The 23,315-nt window shown below is 40.3% G+C and overlaps 1 protein-coding gene across 3 annotated transcripts in view; it reads left to right on the forward strand.

Moving 5' to 3' along the window:
• Positions 1-190: 190 nt before the first annotated feature.
• Positions 191-23,315, forward strand: part of seh1l (SEH1-like (S. cerevisiae)) — a 39,847-nt gene continuing 16,722 nt past the window's right edge. The window contains exons 1-5 of one of the 3 annotated variants that reach the window (XM_039738115.1): positions 191-458; positions 7,282-7,332; positions 9,631-9,777; positions 16,860-17,071; positions 21,523-21,621. In XM_039738115.1, the coding sequence (XP_039594049.1) occupies positions 348-458; positions 7,282-7,332; positions 9,631-9,777; positions 16,860-17,071; positions 21,523-21,621 (620 nt within the window). In that variant the 5' untranslated portion in view covers positions 191-347. The remainder of the gene's footprint in view (positions 459-7,281; positions 7,333-9,630; positions 9,778-16,859; positions 17,072-21,522; positions 21,622-23,315) is intronic. The other 2 variants (XM_039738114.1, XM_039738113.1) reach the window with 2 other exon arrangements.

Genomic DNA, 23,315 nt, shown 5'->3' on the forward strand with positions numbered 1-23,315 from the left:
TTGTTTTAGCTTCTTGATTTGGGAAAGATCTTTTGTTGCTTTGTCTCGAGCCTCCACTGTTGTGGTTCATTTTTAGACATTTTACTTTCCAGAAAACGGGGTAGTTAATATAAATTGTAGCGTTCCGTTTTTTTGTCGTTTTCTTAACCTTACGCACGCACGTTTTAGCGGCAAGCGCGCCCCCTGTCGGCTGACAGAGTTACTACATCAGCGTGTGCGTCGGCGCCAATGAGCGGTAAACTTGTTTCGGGCTACGGTCAAAGGCCTGAAGTAAAGCTGCTGATTGCTCGTTTTTCTTCCCTCTGTTTTATGAACGCAACCTCGGCGTTGCAGACGCTCGTCTAGCAATGTTTGTTGCTCGGAGTATACCTGCGGACCACAAGGACTTAATCCACGATGTTTCTTATGATTTTCACGGTAGGAGGATGGCGACCTGCTCTAGTGACCAGAGCGTTAAGGTAAGCAACTGGACTGCTTGAGGTACAGAAGGGACATAGCTGGGCTTTTCATGGTCAGCGAGGAGAATTAAGGAAACGTGATAGTGGTTTAAAAAAAAAAAAACGAGCATTAAATATTTTGTTGCGGCCATATGTAAGGAGCCGCCTGGCACCAGCAGGCCGGATTCAGCCGATTGCTTTCCAGGGACAGTTGAGTGGACAGGCACAGGGGAGGGGGGCTTTACTGGAACAAAAATCGGCAACGTCGGCGATACTGACAGGGCACAGGAAGCCTGCATACTTGGGAAGCAAAGAGGCTTGGATAGTCAAGGGGGTTACAGGGGGCGCTCGACGCCAGCTGTAGTCCTTGTGTCACACCGTGGTTAAATGTAAACTTCAAATGATTTCGCCGTTTTTAAAAGGCAGTTTTCGACCCAGAAAAAATAAAAGCTGGATCTGTGGACAGCCCGCCTTTAATTTTACCGTCTTCGGCAATGGCGGGTTGTGAAATCGCCTTGAACCGCGAGATGTGCCGGCCGAGCCCCTTCACGTTCACGTGGCCGCGGATCGCCCTGTTGTTAACTCATTGGTGACAGTTTCACATACAGTATACAGACGATCACAACAAGCAGCCAACCTTTACCTTCTTTAACCTTATAATTAATTTAATATTACAAACGGAGCCAGTATACAAAGGTACATGTCTGCATCAGTTTTATAGAGCCTTTACAGCCTGAATGCTAATAGTAGTGTCATGTTTATGCAGACCACGTGATATAACAGATGCCCAGTGGCGCGCTGGTTCGGATCCTAACGTCCAGTGCCCGGATGTCGCTGTGCGTAATCTTCCCGTTTTCCTCCCAGACTTTAAAAAGTTTCGCTTCCTGGGTGAATTGGTGTCTCAAAATTGCTCAACAAGTCAAGCTGCAGACACCCAGAGAGCTCTCCTCCAGTGATGATAGGTGGTACGCCTGGTTACATCTTGGTTAAGATTAGGGTTGTGGGAGGATTAGCTGACCCATGTAATACTAGGGTGCTGTACTGTGTTGGCCATTATGGATGTAGTGAGAAGTCAAGCCGAATGACCCCTTTTATTGGCTAACTATAAAAAAGTACAATATGCAAGCATTCGAGGCAGCTCAGGCCCTGTCGTAAGGCAAGATGTAATCATATAATAAAGACTGTCAAGTAAACCAAGTGACATAAACATAGAGTTCAATTAACTGGTCATCAACTAGACCAGGGGTACTCAGTTGTGGTCCTGGAGGTCCACAGTGACTTTAGTTTTTTTGCTTTAACCAAATTTTTAATTTTAGCCAATTTATTTACTACTAAAGCAATGTTTTTTGGGCCAAGTTTTTTGCGATTCAGAAGCCTTAATTGCCTATTTTAGTTTTAAACTGCTGTATTAAGGTTTTAATTGTTGCCCGTGTTCTTAACCAACCATCAGTTAATAATGAGGTGCAAATGACAAAAGGCACTACCAGCTCATTTGTGTCCATTTAAACCAGTGTATATGCCTCACAACATATCTGTTAATACAGTGTTTTGAAATAAATGAAAGGGAGTACCACAAAACAAACCAATACTGTTGTCAGAGTACAAAAAAAATCTACAATGCGATGAAGATTTGTGTTGGTAGAATGAAAGCGCTAATGAGCCATATAATTAAACAACAACTTGTGCCTGCTGACCTCCAGGACTGGGGTTGAGTACCTCTGAGCCTAGACCCATCGTTCAAGTTGGCCCAATGCAACAGTGTGTATTTTCAGTATTTGCCATGCTGTAACAACTGGTTCATGGATCTAGCGTCCTAGGCTCAAATCCCATGTCTGAATGTGATGCCCACGTGGCTGGATTAAGGCAAAAAGGTGGATGGTGAAATAAGAGATTAAAAGTTCAGTTTTCTTACAGGCCATACCATCCATCCATCTATTATCCAACCCGCTGAATCCGAACACAGGGTCACGGGGGTCTGCTGGAGCCAATCCCAGCCAACACAGGGCACAAGGCAGGAACTAATCCTGGGCAGGGTGCCAACCCAACGCAGCAGGCCATACCTCACAACTATATTAAATATCAACACTATATAAAGGTAAACAATATTAGCAAATTATTTTCTTATAACAACAACAACAACATTTATTTATATAGCACATTTTCATACAAACAGTAGCTCAAAGTGCTTTACATATTAAAGAATAGAAAAATGAAAGACACAATTCTAAAACAAAATAAATCAACATTAACATCGAATAAGAGTAAAGTTCAATGGCCAGGGGGGACAGAAAAAACAAAAAAAACTCCAGACGGCTGGAGAAAAAAATAAAATTTGTAGGGATTCCAGACCATGAGACCACCCAGTCCCCTCTGGGCATTCTACCTAACATAAATGAAACAGTCCTCTTTGGATTTCGGGTTCTCACGGAAGGGCTTGATGATGATGATGGTCACGTAGACTTCTGCCTTTTAATCCGTCCATCATTGTTGGAGCATCATGAAGCTTTGAGTAGGTGGAGGTGGCGCAGGCCACCACCACAAAGAAACCGGAAAAAGAAATAGAAAAGAGAGTAGGGGTCAGTACCGATTTTAGAGCCACTATTATAACTAGGATGACCGAAAAAAGTGCAATTTTCCATGCATTATTTTTAAAATAAAATCGTTATATGGGAAAAATGAAAACATGTATTGAAAATTATTTTAAATTACCATCCCAAAGATTATATGTCAGTCAGTCATTTCCCAACCCGCTATATCCTAACACAGGGTCACGGGAGTCTGCTGGAGCCAATCTCAGCCAACACAGGGCACAAGGCTGGAACAAATCCCAGGCAGGGCGCCATCCCACCGCAGGGCACACACCGAGCACACACTAGGGACAGTTTAGGATCGCCAATGCGCCTATCCTGCATGTCTTTGGACTGTGGGAGGAAACCCACACAGACACGGGGAGAACATGCAAACTCCACGCAGGGAGGACCCAGAAGGCGAACCCAGGTCTCCTTACTGCAAGGTAGCAGTGCTACCACTGTGCCACCGTATCGCCTAGATTATCTGTCAAAATCTGATATTATCTCTACTGAAATCGCTTGATCTTGAGAGCACACTTCATGTCATTTTCTAGCCTGCTTAATCCAGCCCAGGATCATAGGGTGGGATTACTGGGGACTGAAGTCCATCCTGGCAAGCATAGGGCACAAGGCAGAAACAAACCCTGGACAGGCCACCAGTCCATTTCAGAGCAGACACACACTAGGGCTAATTCAGAGTCGCAAAGTCACCTGACCTGCATGTCTTTGTACAGTGGGAGTAAACCCACAAAGCCATGGGGGAAAACATGCAAACTCCACGCAGGGGGGAAATGGGCTGTCTGGCAGCAACACTACCACTGCACCACCATGCCACCCGAGCACCCTTTTCAATTTTGAAAATCCTCATTCTACAGAAATATTTTTGGTGGACAATTAAAAAAATTGCAATAGAGAAATATTATTTGTATGAAATAAGACATTTTATTCCATTTCTTTCCAACCTTGACGATAAACAGTATAGCATTTCAGCATACATGGATCAAAAGATGCAAAGTAATGCTAGCTTACTTATACTTTTATTTATACTTTAATAAGTCTTGTTAAAAAATGTTAAAGCACTTTTTTAAGTTGAACTGTTTTTTAAAATCAATAAAAAAAAAAGGGCATGAAAGCTGGTGGGGAAGTAAAAAAGTTGTGTGGTACAAAAGGTGGGTCTGTCTTTGGGTACACTGAGGTGCCTACCGACTCTGGTTAGGTGAATTGGCAGCTGTAAATTAGCCTATGCCAGTATGCGCGTGGCCATATGTGTGCCCTGCTGTGGACTGCAGAGTAGCCCCCCACTTTATGACCAGTAATTCTGGGGTCGGCTGTGGCCTTCGTGACCCAGAACTAGACTAAGCAGTTTCGAGAACAAAAAAGGGATTTGTTTATCCTAATAGGGAAAAAAGGTAGCTGCAAATCTAAAGTTGCTCACTAGTGGGGGCTGTCCACCTAACAATCCTTTTCTTCTTTGACTCTTTTTTAATAAACTTTGAAGTCGTTTAACTGTGCAAAACCAAATTTGAACACAAAATCCCTTCTACAGTATGATGGTGTAACGTACAGATGACATTTTTACAACATTCCTCACTATTCAGAGATTGATTATTTGTGTCCTTTCTATAAAATATGCATCTTGCCTCTAACTTGCTGCAGAGCTATCAAATGGATTCTGTGTCAAAAGATATTACTTTATTTGTCCCGTTTAGCTTTTTTACTGAAGCTCAACAAATAGCAATCAATAACAAATGCACACAGATAATTACAAAAATGAAGAAAACTCCTCACTTGGCTAAACATTAATTATCACAGGCGTACTTCCTAAAGTTTTTCTTTTATGCTTTCTTGTCAGCTTTTAATAGAAAACTTTGGAATTTTGTTGTAGGTTTAGCTAAAAGTTATCTGATAGTTGTTTTGCAGTTTTTATGTTTTCAGGTTTGTGATCGTTGCTTCATAATGGACTTGCAGGTTAGGTGGATTGGCATTTCCAAATCGGCTCCAGTATGTGTGTAGCCAAGTGTGTCTGTGGGCCCCGCAATGGGCCAGTGCCTTGTCCAGGGCTGTTTGTTACCTTGTGCCCAGTGCTGCTGGGATTGGCTCCTGTCTTCTTGTTTCTGCTTTGGATTAAACAGATTAAACATGACTTAGCTGACATAATGTGGGCCATGTGAAGAGGGAAGTGGCTTTATTGTTTGCAGCTGAAGCCTCCAGTTCATTGCCTTAGCACCGTGTTTTCTCAAATCATGTCATCATATTAACGTCATCGCTACCCTAGTTTGCAAAAGACAGCTTTCACTAATGATTCTAAATTGGCCCATTATGAATGCAAGTACAGGTAGTCCCCAGGTTCCGGATATCCAACCTACGACTTACGAACGGGGCCGTAGCTGCGATGCATGCGACCCTGTAACTGCGGCTCCGTCATTTTCGGCCTGGGGACGCTGCAAGCGGAGGCTGGAGGGGGTGATTTCGTTGCTTACGCAGTGTATTGTCCTTCAGGCAGCTCCCGGAGGCAAACGGTGACCCGTGGTCAATAGTCCCCGGGGCTACAGCTATCGCTCGTGTGCAGGACGGAGGCTTGATGAAACAGAGGGGGGCGTTTCACTACCCGCCTTTGGCCGCACCGCGTTCGTTCTCGGTGCAGGCAGCATACTGTTGTGGAGGTGACTGTGTGGTGGGCGAATGGTGAATCTCCCCTCGCTGCCCCCGTTCATTCTCAATAGCAAGCCTGCCTGTACTGTTACGCACATAGCAGGAAGTTGTCTCTCATTCAGTATACCAGACATGTTGATGACGGGTGCCTTCCTGCTGTAATAGCGTGTACAGTGCTGTGCAGAAGAGCTCATCTTAACCTTTTGTCTTCACCCTTCAAGAATGTCTCTGAAACACAAATCTGATGCAAGTGCTGGTGATACAGTAAAGAAGAGAAAAACCATCACCATGGAAAATAAAGTAGAAATAATAAAAAGGTCAGAGAGAGGAGTGAAACTCCATCATTCATTGGCAGAGCACTTGGTTACAGTCGGTCAGCAACAGCATTTATTAAAATAATGGACCTGTTCCGACTTACATACAAACTCAACTTAAGGACAAACCTACAGTCCCTATCTTGTACGTAACCCGGGACTGCCTTTATATATAAATTGGGCTCTTTGATATCCTGGCGGTCAGTACAGAGCCAGGTAGTGCCCCATGTGTCTGGGCATATGCTGCAGCAATCCTCCATTTTCAAAAATACTGCTTTTGATGGAAATTCTTAACAGGCCCAGTGATGGTCAGGTTCCTGCTTTGGACAATGTGTTGCCAGAATAGGCTGCTCCAAAAACTACACCCCTGCACAAACGACAGTATTTATGGTGATTCTACATGTGCCCAGTGTGACTGGCACCCTGTCCCCGACTTGTGCCTAGTGCTTCTGCACTGGTGTCCCTCCATCTATAAAAAAAAAAAGGCAAGCATTTATAATCTGGCCTTGTGTGAATGGGCTTTGTGATCGACTGGCACCCTATCCAGGGTTGGTTCCTGTCTTGTGTCCAATTCTGCTTGAGTAGCCTGTGCCAGTGCCCTCTACAGTGTAATATGATAGATTTTATTGGCAATTCTAAACTGCCCCCCTTTTAGGGGTCCAAAGTTGGTTCCTGTCTTGCAACCAGTGGTGCCATAGTGGATTGTGACCTGATGATATGCTAAATTACGTTAAGTGGGTTTGAGAATGTTATGATTGATTAGGCTGCAAAGCGGCTCCATTTTTCTTATAATCCCATGCAAATTTAACATATTAGTAGAATATTTGGCTGACGTTCACATCCAAAATATTAGTTTATGAATGAAGCACCATAGAGCTGCTTTTGATTGTTTTCTAGGTTCCTTCTGGCCTATTTATTTAATAAGGTGATACATCATTCACTCCAGTGGATGTTCATTAGACACAGCAAGATCCACCAACCCTTTTGTCTTTCCTACCATCTTGAAGAGTTAAAAGCTTTTATTTCTTCTAGTCCTGCAGATGACATTTTATTAAATGAATTCATTCTTATTCATGGTGAAATGCCAATTTTTCCAATGAACCAATAATTTCTGGATTCTAATGATTTTAAGGGAGTCTCGATTTTTGTGGTACTTGAAAAGGTTTAGTGAATAAGCCAAACCTTATGAAATCCTTAAGAAATAAGCAGTTGGAATGTGAGGTTAAAAGAATTAACAATTTAAATGTCTGATATGAATTTGACCAGTAGATTTATGTAAATAAGTTTGCTTGTGTTATGTGTTTTCAGGTATGGGATAAAGGTGAAAATGGCGAATGGCACTGCACTGCAAGCTGGAAGGTAGGATTTCAAAAGAACAATTAATTTACAGTTCCGTTTAACAGTTGGGGCCTATCTGTTTCATGTCTTTAATTTATATTTTTTTAACAGAAAAAATGCTTTTTTCTTTTCTTTTTTTCTTTTTTTTTTTTTTTTGCAACTATACAAAAGTCTTAGAGGTTTGTTTATAGTACCATTATGTACAAGGTGTATTGACATGGAGTGTATGACAACACAGTAATACTTAGGGCTGTGGAGTCGGAGTCGAGGAGTCGGAGTCAGAGACAATTTTGGGTACCTGGAGTCGGAGTCGGCAAAAAGTTAACCGACTCCGACTCCTACTAAATTTAAATGGGAATTAAAAAAGTAAGTTGAAATGTCCCAGTTCACAAACAGTCATAATGAACTACTTCTCTACTGTAAGGGGGAGACTGGGCGGTCTCTTGGTCTGGAACCCCTACAGATTTTATTTTTTTCTCCAGCCTTTGGAGTTTTTTTTTTGTTTTTTCTGTCCACCCTGGCCATCGGACCTTACGCTTATTCTATGTTAATTATGTTGACTTATGTTTATCTTTTATTGTGTCTTCTATTTTTCTATTCATTTTGTAAAGCACTTTGAGCTACATTTTTTTGTATGAATATGTGCTATATAAATAAATGTTGATTGATTGATTGATTGTAAGAATAAAGCCCAATGCATGCAGTGCATAATGTTACCACAAAACGAACATGTCAAGTAACCATGAAGCATGCTTTTCATTGACTGTATGCGTCACTATATGGGATGTAATGCACAGGTAAGGTGCGGCACAGCTTTCCATTGTGTCGTGTTCCACTGTTACAGGGAACTGTGAACCTAGCCTAAAGCCCCCCATACATTTACAGATTTACTGCCGATTTTTTGGCCATTCAACGAGTCATCACGCGTCAAACGCCTGAAAAATCATCTGGTGTGTTCTCAGCTCCGTCGGCTAACCTTCGCTATGCGCTAGTGAAGGGGCCGAAGGAGCCGAGAACACAGATCTCCCTACCTGTCTCCAGCAGAGGCTCGTTCTGCTGATCAGCTGGCCGGTGAGTGACACAATGCACTAAACTTCCGGCTGGCTGACAGAGGAGACGGCCACTGCAGCAGACAGAGGCATCACATTACTTTGGATGGGGGCGGTGGTCGAGATTTTCGGCAAACTGGATCTGCCCGTCCACAATCTGCGGCCGCCAATCAATTGTGTTTGTCTTTAATCTGGCATCATAGTAGAGTGTTGGCTTCCTAGCCAGTAGTTCTGTGGTGAAATGACATGTATGTTGCCTTCCTTTCCTTCAATGGATGTAGAAAATACATTAGCATAGTATATACATACAGAGGAGTCGGAGTCGGGGATTCGGAAGATTTAGGAACTGCGGAGTCGGAGCATTTATCTACCGACTCCACAGCCCTGGTAATACATAATGAAAGTCATGTCTGCTTTACGTAGCTTTGCCATTTATAGCATGCCAGGGCTGACTGTCCTCTTGCCTACTTTTCAGTTTTACTTTGATCTTCGGCCATATCTCTAAGCTCTTTTCTACTGTCTCATGGCAGTGACTTCTTTTTCTTTCTTTCTTGTAAAAGATGTGGACTCAAATGGGCTCCTTCCACTTCTATCTCACTTAGTGCCAGCACTGTTGCTTTAATCCAGTGTTCCTATTAAAACTGTGTCTAGCCCACAGATTACATAATTGGGCAGTTTTCACAGCATTTCATTTGTGCCATCTATAGGGGTTTTCTGAGTACTGTGTCTTTGCATCATTCAATAAAGGCTCTTGTCAATCATGAAGAATCCACTGCCTCCACTGAGCAGCGTCATCTCCAGGCAGAGGAGCAGCTTCAGTGACAGACTTTTGTCACCATCCTGCTCCACTGACCGACTGAGCAGATCGTTCCTCCCCCACACTATGCGACTCTTCAGTTCCACCCGGGGGGGTAAACGTTAACATTACACAAGATTATAGACTGCTATTCCTGCCTCATACTCTCCACCTTGCATTTTTGAACTTGCACTGTGCTTTTATTGCTCTTTAATTAATATTGTTTTTATCAGTATGCTGCTGCTGGAGTATGTGAAATTCCCCTTAGACAGATACTTTATTAATCCCCATCTATCTATTGATCGATCGATCGCCTATTCCTTGTTTGCACATTGCTTTGAACCAATGAGATACCCCGGCTGCTTCAGGCGTCCATATGTAAAACAACTAGTCAGACACGCTTCAGCCTTTTTCTGTTTTTCATAATGTTCACCTTCATCCCATTTTTAACTACTTTTGTACTGATTTTTCCAGACACACAGTGGTTCGGTTTGGAGAGTTACGTGGGCGCACCCAGAGTTCGGCCAGGTGTTAGCTTCCTGTTCTTTTGATAGAACTGCAGCTGTGTGGGAAGAAATTGTTGGGGAATCCAATGATAAGCAACGCGGACAAAGTCATTGGGTAAGGAGGATGGGTTTTATTTTCTGCAAGAATATGGCTTTTATGCTTTGCTGTATGTATTCATTTTGGTAACTGTCTTATTGTTTGCACTTTTCTTATGCTGCATTATCCCTTCATAAAGGCGCTTTCATATTTCTTGTTACCCATTATTTTCTCAAATTTGTTATGACAGTGTCGTCTTCATTTTTAACCATTTGTTTGCATGTATAAACAGGCGTTTCAGTTTGAGTCTGTCACATTCTATAAGGTACTTCCAGTGTTGTATGATGAAAGTTTGTTTTAGTATGTGTTGAAATATTATACAGATTTAAATTGAGATTGCTTTTATGATTAAGCACCTACCTAGTCAGCTCAATTTGTCTATTAAACATGCTTCTACATAGCTCAGTGCGCTATTAAAAACTAATAAATTAAAAGTGCAACATAATCACAAAAGATAATGTTGAATCAGAATTTGAGAATCAACATGCAGTATATAAAAAAATTTGCAGTGCATATCAACAAAGATATTAAGTACAAATTCCCCCCTTTTTTTTTGGTCAACTGCATTCTGAAAAAGATCATTTTGTAAGGCAAACAATGAGAGCGTTTGTTCCTGCCTTGCTTCCTATTCTCGATGGGATAGGCTAGAGAACCCCCAGCGACCCTGGTCTGGATTAAGCAAGTTTGAAAGTGACATCACAATGACAGTTTTATTTGGTGAATTCCAAAACGATGAGATTCCATGTTTCTTGACCCCCCCCACCTTAAGCCTATCTGTAGTTGAGCAAAGCCGTGTCGTTGATATTTTTGATAATGGAAAGTACTTTGTAGTACCTGATGGACTACATTTGTTTTTGCTTATAAGCAAAATGGCCATTTGTCTTTTGGATGGTAAGAGGTACTAGGTTGTTGTACCGTGTTAGCCATTATGAGTGTAGAGAAAAGCCAAGCAAAATGACACCTTTTATTGGCTAACTAAAAAGATTACAATATGCAAGCTTTCGAGGCAACTCAGGCCCCTTCTTCAGGCAAGATGTAAAGAATGGTAAGAGGTGAATTGTAATTATGTGTAAAGCACATTTCGTTACAAATTGCTCATTTTGATGTGTACTAAACTAACGATAATATCTTTCTACAGTGCAGTCAGGATATGGTTTGACTGTAGAATTAAATTACAAGAAAAAATGGAAGTTGACTTAACATTTTTCACAATGTTAATGCAGGAACTGAGCTTTGTTTACTCTGAGGGTGGAAACAAACCAAATGCAAAATTCACTGTTTAGTGCACCTCAGAAAAGACACATTGAATATGCATGTGACAGGAAGCTGCTTTCATTTTTGTAGGTGACTTTAAAACAGGTTATGATTATGTGAATAAAGTTTTGGTGTTCCCCACCCTAACAATTGCTGTATTTTCTTTAAATGTAAAATAAAAATGTCCACCAGGTGGTGCTTTACAAATACAAGGAACAGGCTAAAGATACAGGATGGTAAATTAAACTGAGAAAATGAACTGCAAATAAATGCAAGGGGCTTTTTCTGTTAATGGTGAGGAACAATTTTTTTCAGAGATGTGTGCAATTAGTAAGTATAACATGATTGAAAACATCCTGTGACCTTGCCATAGTGCATTCTGGGAAAGACCAAGTGGAATTTTAAACTGTCTTTCTACTGAACTATGAACAATGCATATATCACTATTGACTTTTTCCCTAAATCCTGGTCTTTAGAAGAGGCTGTACAGTGATTTTATATATTTGTATATAGTTTTACTGTCAAATAATGCAAAAAGTACGCAACATGTATTTCGCCCTTATTTGGGCTCATCAGGTGTACACACTCCACTGCATCCCCTTGCGGTGATCGAACCTCGGATGTCGGCGTCAGAGGCGAAGCCACTTTACGCTGCGCAACGGCATGTGGTTCGTTTATTTGACAGCCTGGAGATCGGAGTAATTACATTCATAGCATTCGTAGTCTGAAACACGATCTGATTGTATGCAAGTTGGCAAACGTCCGCCACGCCCTCTCAGTCGCGAGAACCAGATCATAGATCTGATTGTATGGGTGGTTACCTACCAGGCCGACTTGCAGACCAACCACATGCATTACCTGGTAGATAACCACCCATACAATCAGATCATGTTTCAGATTACGAATGCTATGAATATATATAGTAGAAGATTGGCCCGGCTACAGACAGACACACAGACCCACAATGTTCAGAACACACACATTTATTTATATAAATGTCCTTCACAAAACACAGTGCTCCAATACACCCAAACTCAGTCCTTTCTTCTGCAACCTCCACTCCTCACTCACAAGCAAGAGGCGGCCTCTTTTGTACCTCACCCAGAAGTGCTCCAGGTGCTCCTTGATCAAGTTCAGACAGCACTTCCGGGTGTGGCGGAAATGCTGTAGACCACGGCTCCGGAACTGACCAGGCGCCCCCTGGTGGTGGTCAAGGGCCTGTACAGGGTGGATTTTCTAAGCTCCGGTCATGTGGCCCTGATATTAACCAAGGGGGCTGCCCTCTTGTGTCCAAGGGGAGGTACTGCAGGTGATATGTCCACTACCCCGGTCCTCTCCTCAAAAGGGCGTCTCGGCCAGGTCCATCACAATATTTTTTTTTTTTTTATACATAAAATCTAATCTAGGAATTTCTTATTGGACCCATAGTGTATGCGGAGATGTGATATGAATCATATAAAAATATTCAATGAGGAAAAGGAAAGTATTTCCTCTTTCAAGTTAAATAAAAATCCATGCGTTGCAGCACAGCCCAGTTTCGCATTTTCTAGGTTTACAGTGTGATTAATCCCCCCTTCTCTTTTTACCAAGTTCACAATGCCCTTTGTTGTCACTGCTGCCATAAATTTCAAAACATTACCTGTCCATAACCTTGCCTGCAGGCCTGGCCGCATTGCTCATCACCATCCTGTACTAAAACGACACGTAGGTGGAATCGCAGTGCCAGGAATGGGAAACTGAATCAAAATTAAATTCTGGGGAAAGCCACAGATCAAGTATGACTACTTCACCATCTAAATGTTATGCGACTTTGAGCCATAAGCTTAGACTTACACAAAATAATCGTGTTGATCTTAAATGCCTGCACTTACTCATTAAAACAAATAAGGAACCGTGACACTGTAAAAATACTGCACATGATCATTATTTTACTGTTATACATCATAGTAATACACTGAAAACCTTTTTCCATTCATTTACGCTTTCTGCCCCAGCATTTCCAGCAAAACTTACTGTTTGCTAAAAATATGAAAATGGAAACCAGAATAACGCTCATCATCCATTGGAATAACTCTTAATTGGTGATGGTCTTAAGTGCAAGCAAGCAATGTTCAATGCTTGTATGGACTGAGTGTTGGGCAAGATTGTGGGGTCCAGTGGCTGTGGGGCATCTGTTGGTGAAGAAAGATTCACGGATCTTGACCGTGCTGACGATGCTGTGATCTTTGCAGAGTCAATGGAGGCTCTGATTGGGGCGCTCGAGAGACTGAGTGAGGAGTCTGAGTGTCTGGGCTTGCGAATGTCCTGATAAAAACCAAGAGCCAGGCCTTTAATAACCTCTTGGGTACATCCATTAGCATTGTGTCTGTCTGCGGAGAGAGTGTTGACTTCATTGAGAGATTTATTTACCTTGGCAGTGATATTCATGACTCTGGTGACTCTTCCTATGAAGTCAGTAGACAGATTGGGAGAGCATGGGGGGTCATGAGGTCGCTGGAAAGGGGTGTGTGGTGCTCCCAATATCTATGCAAAAGGACGAAGGTCCAAGTCTTTAGAGTCCTGATGTTTCCTGTCTTGCTATATGGTTTGCGAGACATGGACGCTATCCAGTGACCTGAGACGAAGACTGGACTCCTTCACTACTGTGTCTGTCCGGAAATTCCTTGGGTACCGCTGGTTTGACTTTGTGTTGCTCACGGAGTCCCGAATGAGGCACATGACCTGCATTGTGAGGGAGCGTCAGTTATGGCACTACGGCCATGTGGTGTGTTTCCCCGAGGGTGATCCGGCTTGTAAGATCCTCATTGTTGGTGACCCGAGTGGCTGGACCAGGCCAAGGGGTCGCCCACGTAACACTTGGCTGCGGCAGACAGAGGGTCATTTCCGAAGGGTGGGATTGGACCGCGTGTCTGCCTGGGGGTTTGAAAACTGGGATCCCAAGTTGTTTTGTTGTGTATTGGGTACGGCAACGCGCTGTACCAGTGCAGGCTCCCCAACTTGACTTGACAGTTTCTGACCAAATATTTGAAATCCTTGAATGCAAAAAACCTCAGATTCCTCATAGATAACCAGGAATATAATCAGAAAAGATTTTTGTGAAAATTAGAGATAACAACAGATGATCATCATCATCATCAAGTCCTTCTGTGAGAACTCTAAATACAAAGAGGACAGTTTCATTTATGTGAGGTAGAATGCCCAGAAGGGACTGGGTGGTCCCGTGGTCTGGAATCCCAGTAGTTTTTATTTTTTTCTCCAGCCGTCTGGAGTTTTTTTTTTGTTTTTTCTGTCCTCCCTGGCCATCGGACCTTACTCTTATTCTATGTTAACTCATGTTGACTTATTTTATCTTCTTACTGTGTCTTCTATTTTACTATTCTTCATTATGTAAAGCACTTTGAGCTACTGTTTGTATGAAAATGTGTTATATAAATAAATGTTGTTGATGCATCACAATTTGAGGCTCTAAAAATAAGGGCGCGCACAAAAAGGCGAGCTTCAAAAGGGCGACCTCAATTGAGCGCGGTGAATAAAGGCGTTCGTAGTTAATTTTAAACGTTCAGTCATTGCCTTTATATGATAATTTTTCTTTAATAATTTTGTTGCATTTGCCTTTATTCGCTGCGCTCAATTGAGGTCGCACTTTTGAAGCTCGCCTTTATTTACACACCCTTATTGACGGATACCACAATTTGGTAATACAATAAAGTAAAATGTAACCTTGCTTAAATGTATATTACATTGCCTTGGCCAGTAAAAATCTGTTAACAAAATAGACGTAACAGTGCAGTGTAATATGATGCCTAAGTGTCTGTAGGGGATGAAGATCTTTGTTTTTTTTTTTTAAAAAGAGCAAAAAGTCACTCTAATGATAAAAACGAAATTCAAGTTAAAGAAATTGATTTAACCATTTAAACTTTTTATGTATATTCTTTGTCACCACACAGCATGCATAATAAATAACACAAAGCAGTAATGTTGATGTATGAATACAAAATTAGCTATAGATAACAATTCATAATGTATAAATAAGAAACTCCCCGGGGAACATCATATTCTCTGCTATGCCTCACGGACTAAATGCAATTTTAAGTACAAATCCACTTTGTTTTGTTATCCAGAGTGGTGTCCTAACTATGTGGTAAAGCAGATCTACTTTTTAAATGTAGTTTTCGCAACATTAAAATGCAAAAATGACAAAGCTGTGATTCTTGAAAAATTCATCCTGGGCTTGCTGTTTAAAAGAAAATACTATAATAGGACAGTACATGCAGTGGTGTGAAAAACTATTTGCCCCCTTCCTGATTTCTTATTCTTTTGCATGTTTGTCACACAAAATGTTTCTGATCATCAAACACATTTAACCATTAGTCAAATATAACACAAGTAAACACAAAATACAGTTTTAAATGATGGTTTTATTATTTAGGGACAAAAAAAAATCCAAACCTACATGGCCCTGTGTGAAAAAGTAATTGCCCCCTTGTTAAAAAATAACCTAACCGTGGTGTATCACACCTGAGTTCAATCAAGAAATCACTTAAATAGGAGCTGCCTGACACAGAGAAGTAGACCAAAAGCACCTCAAAAGCTAGACATCATGCCAAGATCCAAAGAAATTCAGGAACAAATGAGAACAGAAGTAATTGAGATCTATCAGTCTGGTAAAGGTTATAAAGCCATTTCTAAAGCTTTGGGACTCCAGCAAACCACAGTGAGAGCCATTATCCACAAATGGCAAAAACATGGAACAGTGGTGAACCTTCCCAGGAGTGGCCGGCCGACCAAAATTACCCCAAGAGCGCAGAGACGACTCATCCGAGAGGTCACAAAAGGACCCCATAAGAAAGAGACTGGGCAAAAACGGCCTGCATGGCAGATTTCCAAGACGCAAACCACTGTTAAGCAAAAAGAACATTAAGGCTTGTCTCAATTTTGCTAAAAAACATCTCAATGATTGCCAAGACTTTTGGGAAAATACCTTGTGGACTGATGAGACAAAAGTTGAACTTTTGGAAGGCAAATGTCCCGTTACATCTGGCGTAAAAGGAACACAGCATTTCAGAAAAAGAACATCATACCAACAGTAAAATATGGTGGTGGTAGTGTGATGGTCTGGGGTTGTTTTGCTGCTTCAGGACCTGGAAGGCTTGCTGTGATAGATGGAACCATGAATTCTACTGTCTACCAAAAAATCCTGAAGGAGAATGTCCGGCCATCTGTTGGTCAACTCAAGCTGAAGCGATCTTGGGTGCTGCAACAGGACAATGACCCAAAACACACCAGCAAATCCACCTCTGAATGGCTGAAGAAAAACAAAATGAAGACTTTGGAGTGGACTAGTCAAAGTCCTGACCTGAATCCAATTGAGATGCTATGGCATGACCTTAAAAAGGCGGTTCATGCTAGAAAACCCTCAAATAAAGCTGAATTACAACAATTCTGCAAAGATGAGCGGGCCAAAATTCCTCCAGAGCGCTGTAAAAGACTCACTGCAAGTTCTCGCAAACGCTTGATTGCAGTTATTGCTGCTAAGGGTGGAACAACCAGTTATTAGGTTCAGGGGGCAATTACTTTTTCACACAGGGCCATGTAGGTTTGGATTTTTTTCTCCTAAATAATAAAACCATCATTTAAAAACTGCATTTTGTGTTTACTTGTGTTATATTTGACTAATGGTTAAATGTGTTTGATGATCAGAAACATTTTGTGTGACAAACATGCAAAAGAATAAGAAATCAGGAAGGAGACAAATAGTTTTTCACACCACTGTATTGTTTTTTTTTTTTTTACAATCAAAAAGATTTTGTTAAAGTAATTAATACTCTTGTTTTGCCTTTAAACAGATTAAAAGAACCACACTTGTTGACAGTCGGACCTCGGTGACGGACGTAAAATTTGCACCAAAACACATGGGGCTTATGCTTACAACGTGTTCAGCTGATGGTGTGGTGAGGATATACGAGGCACCAGATGTGATGAACCTGAGCCAGTGGTCGCTACAACATGAAATATCTTGTAAGCTCAGCTGTAGTTGTATTTCTTGGAATCCCTCAAGGTAAATAATCGATGTTTTTATAGTTCAGATTCTACCCTACGACATTCTGCATGATAATTGTAGTTAAAACACAAACTGAAGACAACATTATTTATTTATTGCTGGTTTTAAATTTTATAAAACTGCACATCATACGTGATTTTTGTTTTTTTTTTTTTTTCCTCAAACCAGCTTAAACGTTTTGGTTTCACTAATCGCTCTTGTAGAGGTAATTTTACAAAAATAATCATATGAACAGTGCCTTGTAAAAGTATCTTATAAATTTCACAGAGGACAGAGTGTTTCGAAGTACTGCGACTCGCAAATGAGAGTGTGTTGCTTATTTGAATGACTCGCTGGTGGAGGCCAATTATAAGGCTGCATTAGGCAGTTTTTTATTATCTGTGTAAAAATCCTTGTAGTTGTAACATAGGAATCGAATATATGTGCAACAGCATATTTCTTATTTCCTTTTTTAGGAATTCTTGTAATATAAGAGAATTATTATATTTATTATAATATTAGAATTAATAGAATTATTATATATTATCCATTATCAAAAAATATTTTGAGCTTGAGTGCTTTGCAATAAAAATATCAGAGACAAGAAAATTTGAGTATAGGATTTGAAAATCCGTAAACTTCAAATCTTGGTGAAGGGCCTTGTTTGCAAACCACTGTGTATGTCCAGATATGCATGTGTATAGGTATATGCAGTCCCCTACACAATTACCGACACCCCTGTAAAGAGGAGTTGTAATGTGCTACACCTCTAGAAATTCTTATGAACAAAGTGTAACTGAAGCCTTTTTTCACATTTATTTCTGGATTTTTTTTTTTTTAAGTTGATCAGAGTTTGTGGAAAATGTAGGCTGTACAAAGTATTAAATGGAGGTGTGCCAGTAATTTTAGCAAGTGTGTGTGTGTTTTGCTTTTAACAATTTCTTGATGAGGAATTAGCTTTCCTCAGAATAAATTTACTTCAGCTAAAGCGTGGTTTTCTGTCATCTTTTGTCAGAGTGAAATTAGGATAATTCACCAAAAGTGATTTTTATGACCTTTTGTTTTACTCATAGTCATCAGAAATGCCAATAATTGTGTATGGAACTGTATATACAGATTATGTACTGTATATGTGAATGACATCATAGAAGTGAATGAATTCTTGGATCATCCCTTTTAAAGACACTCCCCAAGCCATGTTAATGTGGTCTGTTGGGCAGTCAGTCCCTACTGTGCCTGTTCTTCTGACCTTTGACCCTCATTTGGTAAATAAGAGCATGTTCTAAGATATCAAGAGCTTCTCGCCCCTCTCCCTGAGTTTCTGCTGTGCTCCATCCTCTTCAGTCACAAGGTGGAGGAGGAGAGAATTGTAACAATATATATATAGATAAATATTGCAAATGTAATTTAATGTTATGGAAGAAGATGATCTGCTGTGGCAACCCCTAATGGGAGCAGCCGATAGAAGAAGAAAATGTAGTTTAATGTTGCAGCTACACTGATAATAGGTTAACTGTAAAATGTACTGATAGTATCAAAGTTTCCCATTAAACCTTCTCACTCTATTTGTATGTTCAATTAATTTTCCATTTTGAAATAAACGCTAATATTGCTAAAAAAAACAAAAGTACAGATGTCAAAAACAGCTTTTGTAGTATGCTGCCTGAATTCCATATAACTAATTCTTGAGCATGGCGGCACAGTGGCGCAGTGGGTTCGCTTCCCTGGTCCTCCCTGCGTGGAGATTGCATGTTCTCCCCGTGTCTGCGTTGGTTTCCTCTCACAATCCAAAGACATGCAGTTTAGGTGCATTGGCGATTCTAAATTGTGCTTGGTGTGTGTGTGTCTGTGTGTGTGCCCTGCGGTGGGCTGACGCCCTGCCCGGAGTTTGTTTCCTGCCTTGTGCCCTATGTTGGCTGGGATTGGCTCCAGCAGACCCCCTTGACCCTGTAGTTAGGATATAGCGGGTTGGATAATAGATGGATAATTCTTGAGCTTTCACTCCTTTCCAGCCAATGCAGAAGTAAAAGCAGTAAGAATTTCAAATATTCATAGGCAGGCTTTCACTATCAACATGTAGTTGGAATTTTAATCTTGATGGCTTTGTTCTACTTTATTTGTAGGAGGTTGTAGGAGGCTCAGTGAAGGACCCGTACTCTTATTATGTGTCAATCTTTTCCATTAGCTAAAAACTGCAGTTGTATAAATCACAAACCTTATTGTTATGTTGACAATCCTCATTTAGTGACAGCAATTCAAAGTTAACATTGCAAAAATATCCTTTGAATCAGTTAAATCATAATGGCCTTGTCTGCATAAACTGTCAGCGAGGACGATGAGAGTATAAGGTATGAGAAGTCTGCTAAAATGAGAAAAACAAGGTGAGAAGAACCATGCTACTTTGTATAAATTCAATTTCTAAAGTGAAAATAAAAAGTCTCAGGTTTCATCTATCCTATCTGGACCCTCCTAATGTAACACTTTACTCGTTTCATTGTCTTGACATTTGCATAAAACAAGCTTATTTCATAGACCTTAGTGCTTACATAGATTTTGAGTCCTTGTCTTCAGACCAGTTCACCAGAATACCCCACACTCCGGGTGGCTGTCATCTTCACTGTTCCCTTGCCACTCGTTTCTATTTCTCCACGTGCTCTTTTAACTGTCCTCCCACCATCTTGATTCATGGGGACTGAAAAACAATTGAAGTTCACTGTCCATGTTGCCTGCTTGCTCCTACAGGTTACAGTCATTACTGTGTTGAAGTGCAACCTTGATGTTAACTGAAATCTAGTATGTATTTCTGTATGTATGTATGTATGATCGATCGATTTTCATGACACTTGGTATACGTGTTTCTCATTGGTTGACTAAAAATACTGTGGGGTGAAATCAACCCTAACCCACCCCCTTCTGGGTAGGATGGGGGGTGATCGTGCGGTCTTGTTTGAATGTTATCATCCAGTTGACACTCAGAACGACCACCAGAGGGTGAACTGGAGGTGACTGCCAGCATTCTTTATGTCTGAGCACCACTGCGCCCGCCTGTTACTTTTGAAATGAAATCGAGTTGGCCGGTTCCGAGTGTCAACTGGATGATAACATACATACAAGTCTGTAAGACAAACACAGTAGCGAGTCTTCATTGTTAATTTATTTTTATTTTTAAAGCTGTGTTTTTTTTTTTTTTTATATTTTTCTCAAAACAAGCAGTCCTATTTCTAATTAAATAAAATGTGACCATTATTTGGAGAAGTCTTTTTCGTGTGAACTGCCTGACCATACAGCTCATTAGCTTGAAAAATATTATTTTTATTCTCAAGGGTTTCAGGACTGGACAGGTGTTTTGGTGACGGTCCAGTGGTCCTGCTACAAGTAAAATCTTGAATCTTTGTCATGTCCAGCTCCATTTTCACCTGTGTTTTATGTCTGTGTACTTATATTACATTTATAAAATATATATGTATAATATACACGCACACACCCAGACTTGTGTTATTGTATGTTCTGGTGTTAGAATTGGTTTCTGTTTTTGAATATTATATATATGTCACTTTTTAATTTCTCATGTAAGCATATTGCAGAATTTTCATTTCTTGCTTAACTGTTCTAACAATTTATTTTGTCTTAAAATATTGAGTGTTTGTCTATGTACGAGTGTGTATGTATATAAATATTGTGCTCACTGTCTGCTAACACAATAGCTGTACCTGTAAGGACTGATCCAGTTTGCATCAAAAACAGCAAGGAATATCAATATAGTCAGATATAAAAAATCTTTTACACAAATGACAACCAAATTAGTCTTACCATAAGATAATAAGTGGCCAGGGTCGAAACATAATGGCTGTTGAAGAAACACATCAAGAATGCCTCCTCGAAATATCCACTCAGCTTTATGTCAGTGATTTTGTGTTTCTGATCATATCACTTAGCATTGGCGGTCTGCCTGATGGAGTTTTCTCTCAGGACAATGCCCACCGCTGTTTGGCTACATCTAAGTGACCTGTACCCCCTTTCCTGTCTCCAGTGAAACAAGCATGGGACATTCTAGGATGTCATCTTCTTTGTTCCTCTTCATTTTCTACGAAACATCATCTCCCCATAAGAGGAGCTCCACAGTGCCATGGGACAGAATTGGCACCTGTATGACTCTACAACAATTAGATAGCCAATTACATTGCCACATATTTGCGGTTTCACTTGACATAAGCTCCACATGTAGACTTGTTAGCTTGAACAGACTTGAGGATAATTTCCTATTCAAGTACTTGTGTTCTCTAAGGTGGTTTTCAAACAGTGGAGCATTTTTTTTTTTTAAAGTTATTGAAATACTTTAAGAAGTTTGACAGAACTTGGTGTAATAAGTTAGTATGAGTTGATTATTTGTGCAGTATTATAAAATACTGATCTGATCCTGTTTTTATTTTGTTACAAAATAAAGTTTAATATCATGTTTTAATTTTCAGTTCCCGTGCTCATTCCCCTATGCTTGCAGTTGGAAGTGATGACAACAATCCAAATCTTGTTGGCAAAGTTCATATTTATGAATACAACGAAAATACCCGGTAGGTCACCATTTAAGTAGTCTGTTTGGTTTGTCTTTTTTTTTTTTGGAATCTATATAGTGCCTAATTATTTTTCCAGTTTGTGTGATAGCATCAATATCAACTGGTTATGCTCTGTTTTATTGTGTATTTTTTTTTGGTGGGGATTCCGTGTTAATTGCCGGTTGCTCAGTAGCATGATCTCCAAACCCAAGTCTTGAATCCTATTGGTTGATTTTTGCGCTGGCTGGTGATGTTCTGTCTCAGACTAGAAGCAGCAAGATCAGAAATACAGGTTGCTGAACTTGTTTTAACTGTTTATGTACTTTCTTGTTATACATTAAGTAAGTGATATTAAATGTCTTTTTGAAGTTAACTGTATCATAGATAGCAGGACAAAGTGTTAAGTGTCTCTTTGAGCAGAGGTTCTCAAACTTCAGTCTTCTAACGTGTACCACAAAACTATGTTAGAGCCCCCCTACACAGGCTGTGAGATTTACCCTCTTGTACCTTTGCTGCACTCTTGATTTGATATAGGTGCTTGTTTTTGGTCTTTCCATCTGCGCACAGCAATTCTCAATTCAGTGGTTGCTCGTCTTTATTTGCGCACCATAGCTTAGGATGAGAATGAGCTCCTCATAATGACCCAGCAGGAAAAATGAAAAGGAGACAACGTGCCTGACGGCCATAAAGCTTTTTAATGTTTCAGAATGATGGCAAAAATTTGACAGTCTTATGAAGAAGATGGCTGCTTGACTTCACTCACACCACCGCGGTCAATTTGAAAGCTGTGCAGGTGCCGGGGCTGGCCGCCATTACATATCTTTTTTTTTTTTCCCCACAATGCCTTTCTCTTTTCTTCTGACTTGACAGTTGAATGTGGAGAGAAACTGCATTTGCATTTCCTCTCGTGTTAAACTTGGCTATCAGTGAGGGAAACTTCATTGCCAAAACTAGAGGATAATAAAGTAGCTTCTGTAATTAGGTTATGAAAAAATTGCTGTGACTAATTCTTCATTTTTAAAGTTACTTTTGATTTTTTTTATTTTCAGAAATGTTATAATTTTTTGCTTGATTTTAAAAAGTAATACTTCAGCTACATGAGCAGCTTTTGTTGTTGTCAATCATATCTGCAGTGACAAATTCTGTATTTTGGTAATCTCTGGTCGTTATTTATCTCTAAAAATGCCTAGTCATTTTATGTTATGATGAAGACATTCAAGCACTAGTAAAACTAACTAATAAAAGCATACGTTCTGTTTTTGAAACAGTCTACTAATGGTGTATCATGTGTTACAAAACACAGCCAGTGTAATAGCACTAACAACAAATATTCTTTTATTAATTAATGCGAGTTAAAAAAAAATGAGCACCTGGAGCAAAAGTTCAAGAAGGTAAGTGTCATGGCGGGTGTATTGGGCTCCTCATATACTGTCAAGGTACACGGGGGACGTTGGAGAAATAAAGGATGGGAGCCACTGATGTATAATCAAAAGGGAAGATTATGTTTTAATGTGCACAAGTATAAGATTTTAAGTCTTTTATAATAATTTAATTTCTAATGCTTATTTGCCACACTGTTTTGCTACTTGCCATCTCCTGTAACTGCCCTATTTTCCTCTCCTAGTAATTATCAAGGTATTTATACAGTGCTAGTATTGTGACAGGTTAAAAAATGTTGGCTTTGAGTTTTCAATGGATGTACATAATTTTCG

This window comes from Polypterus senegalus, chromosome 16 (assembly GCF_016835505.1).
Source record: "Polypterus senegalus isolate Bchr_013 chromosome 16, ASM1683550v1, whole genome shotgun sequence".
Taxonomy (NCBI): domain Eukaryota; kingdom Metazoa; phylum Chordata; class Cladistia; order Polypteriformes; family Polypteridae; genus Polypterus; species Polypterus senegalus.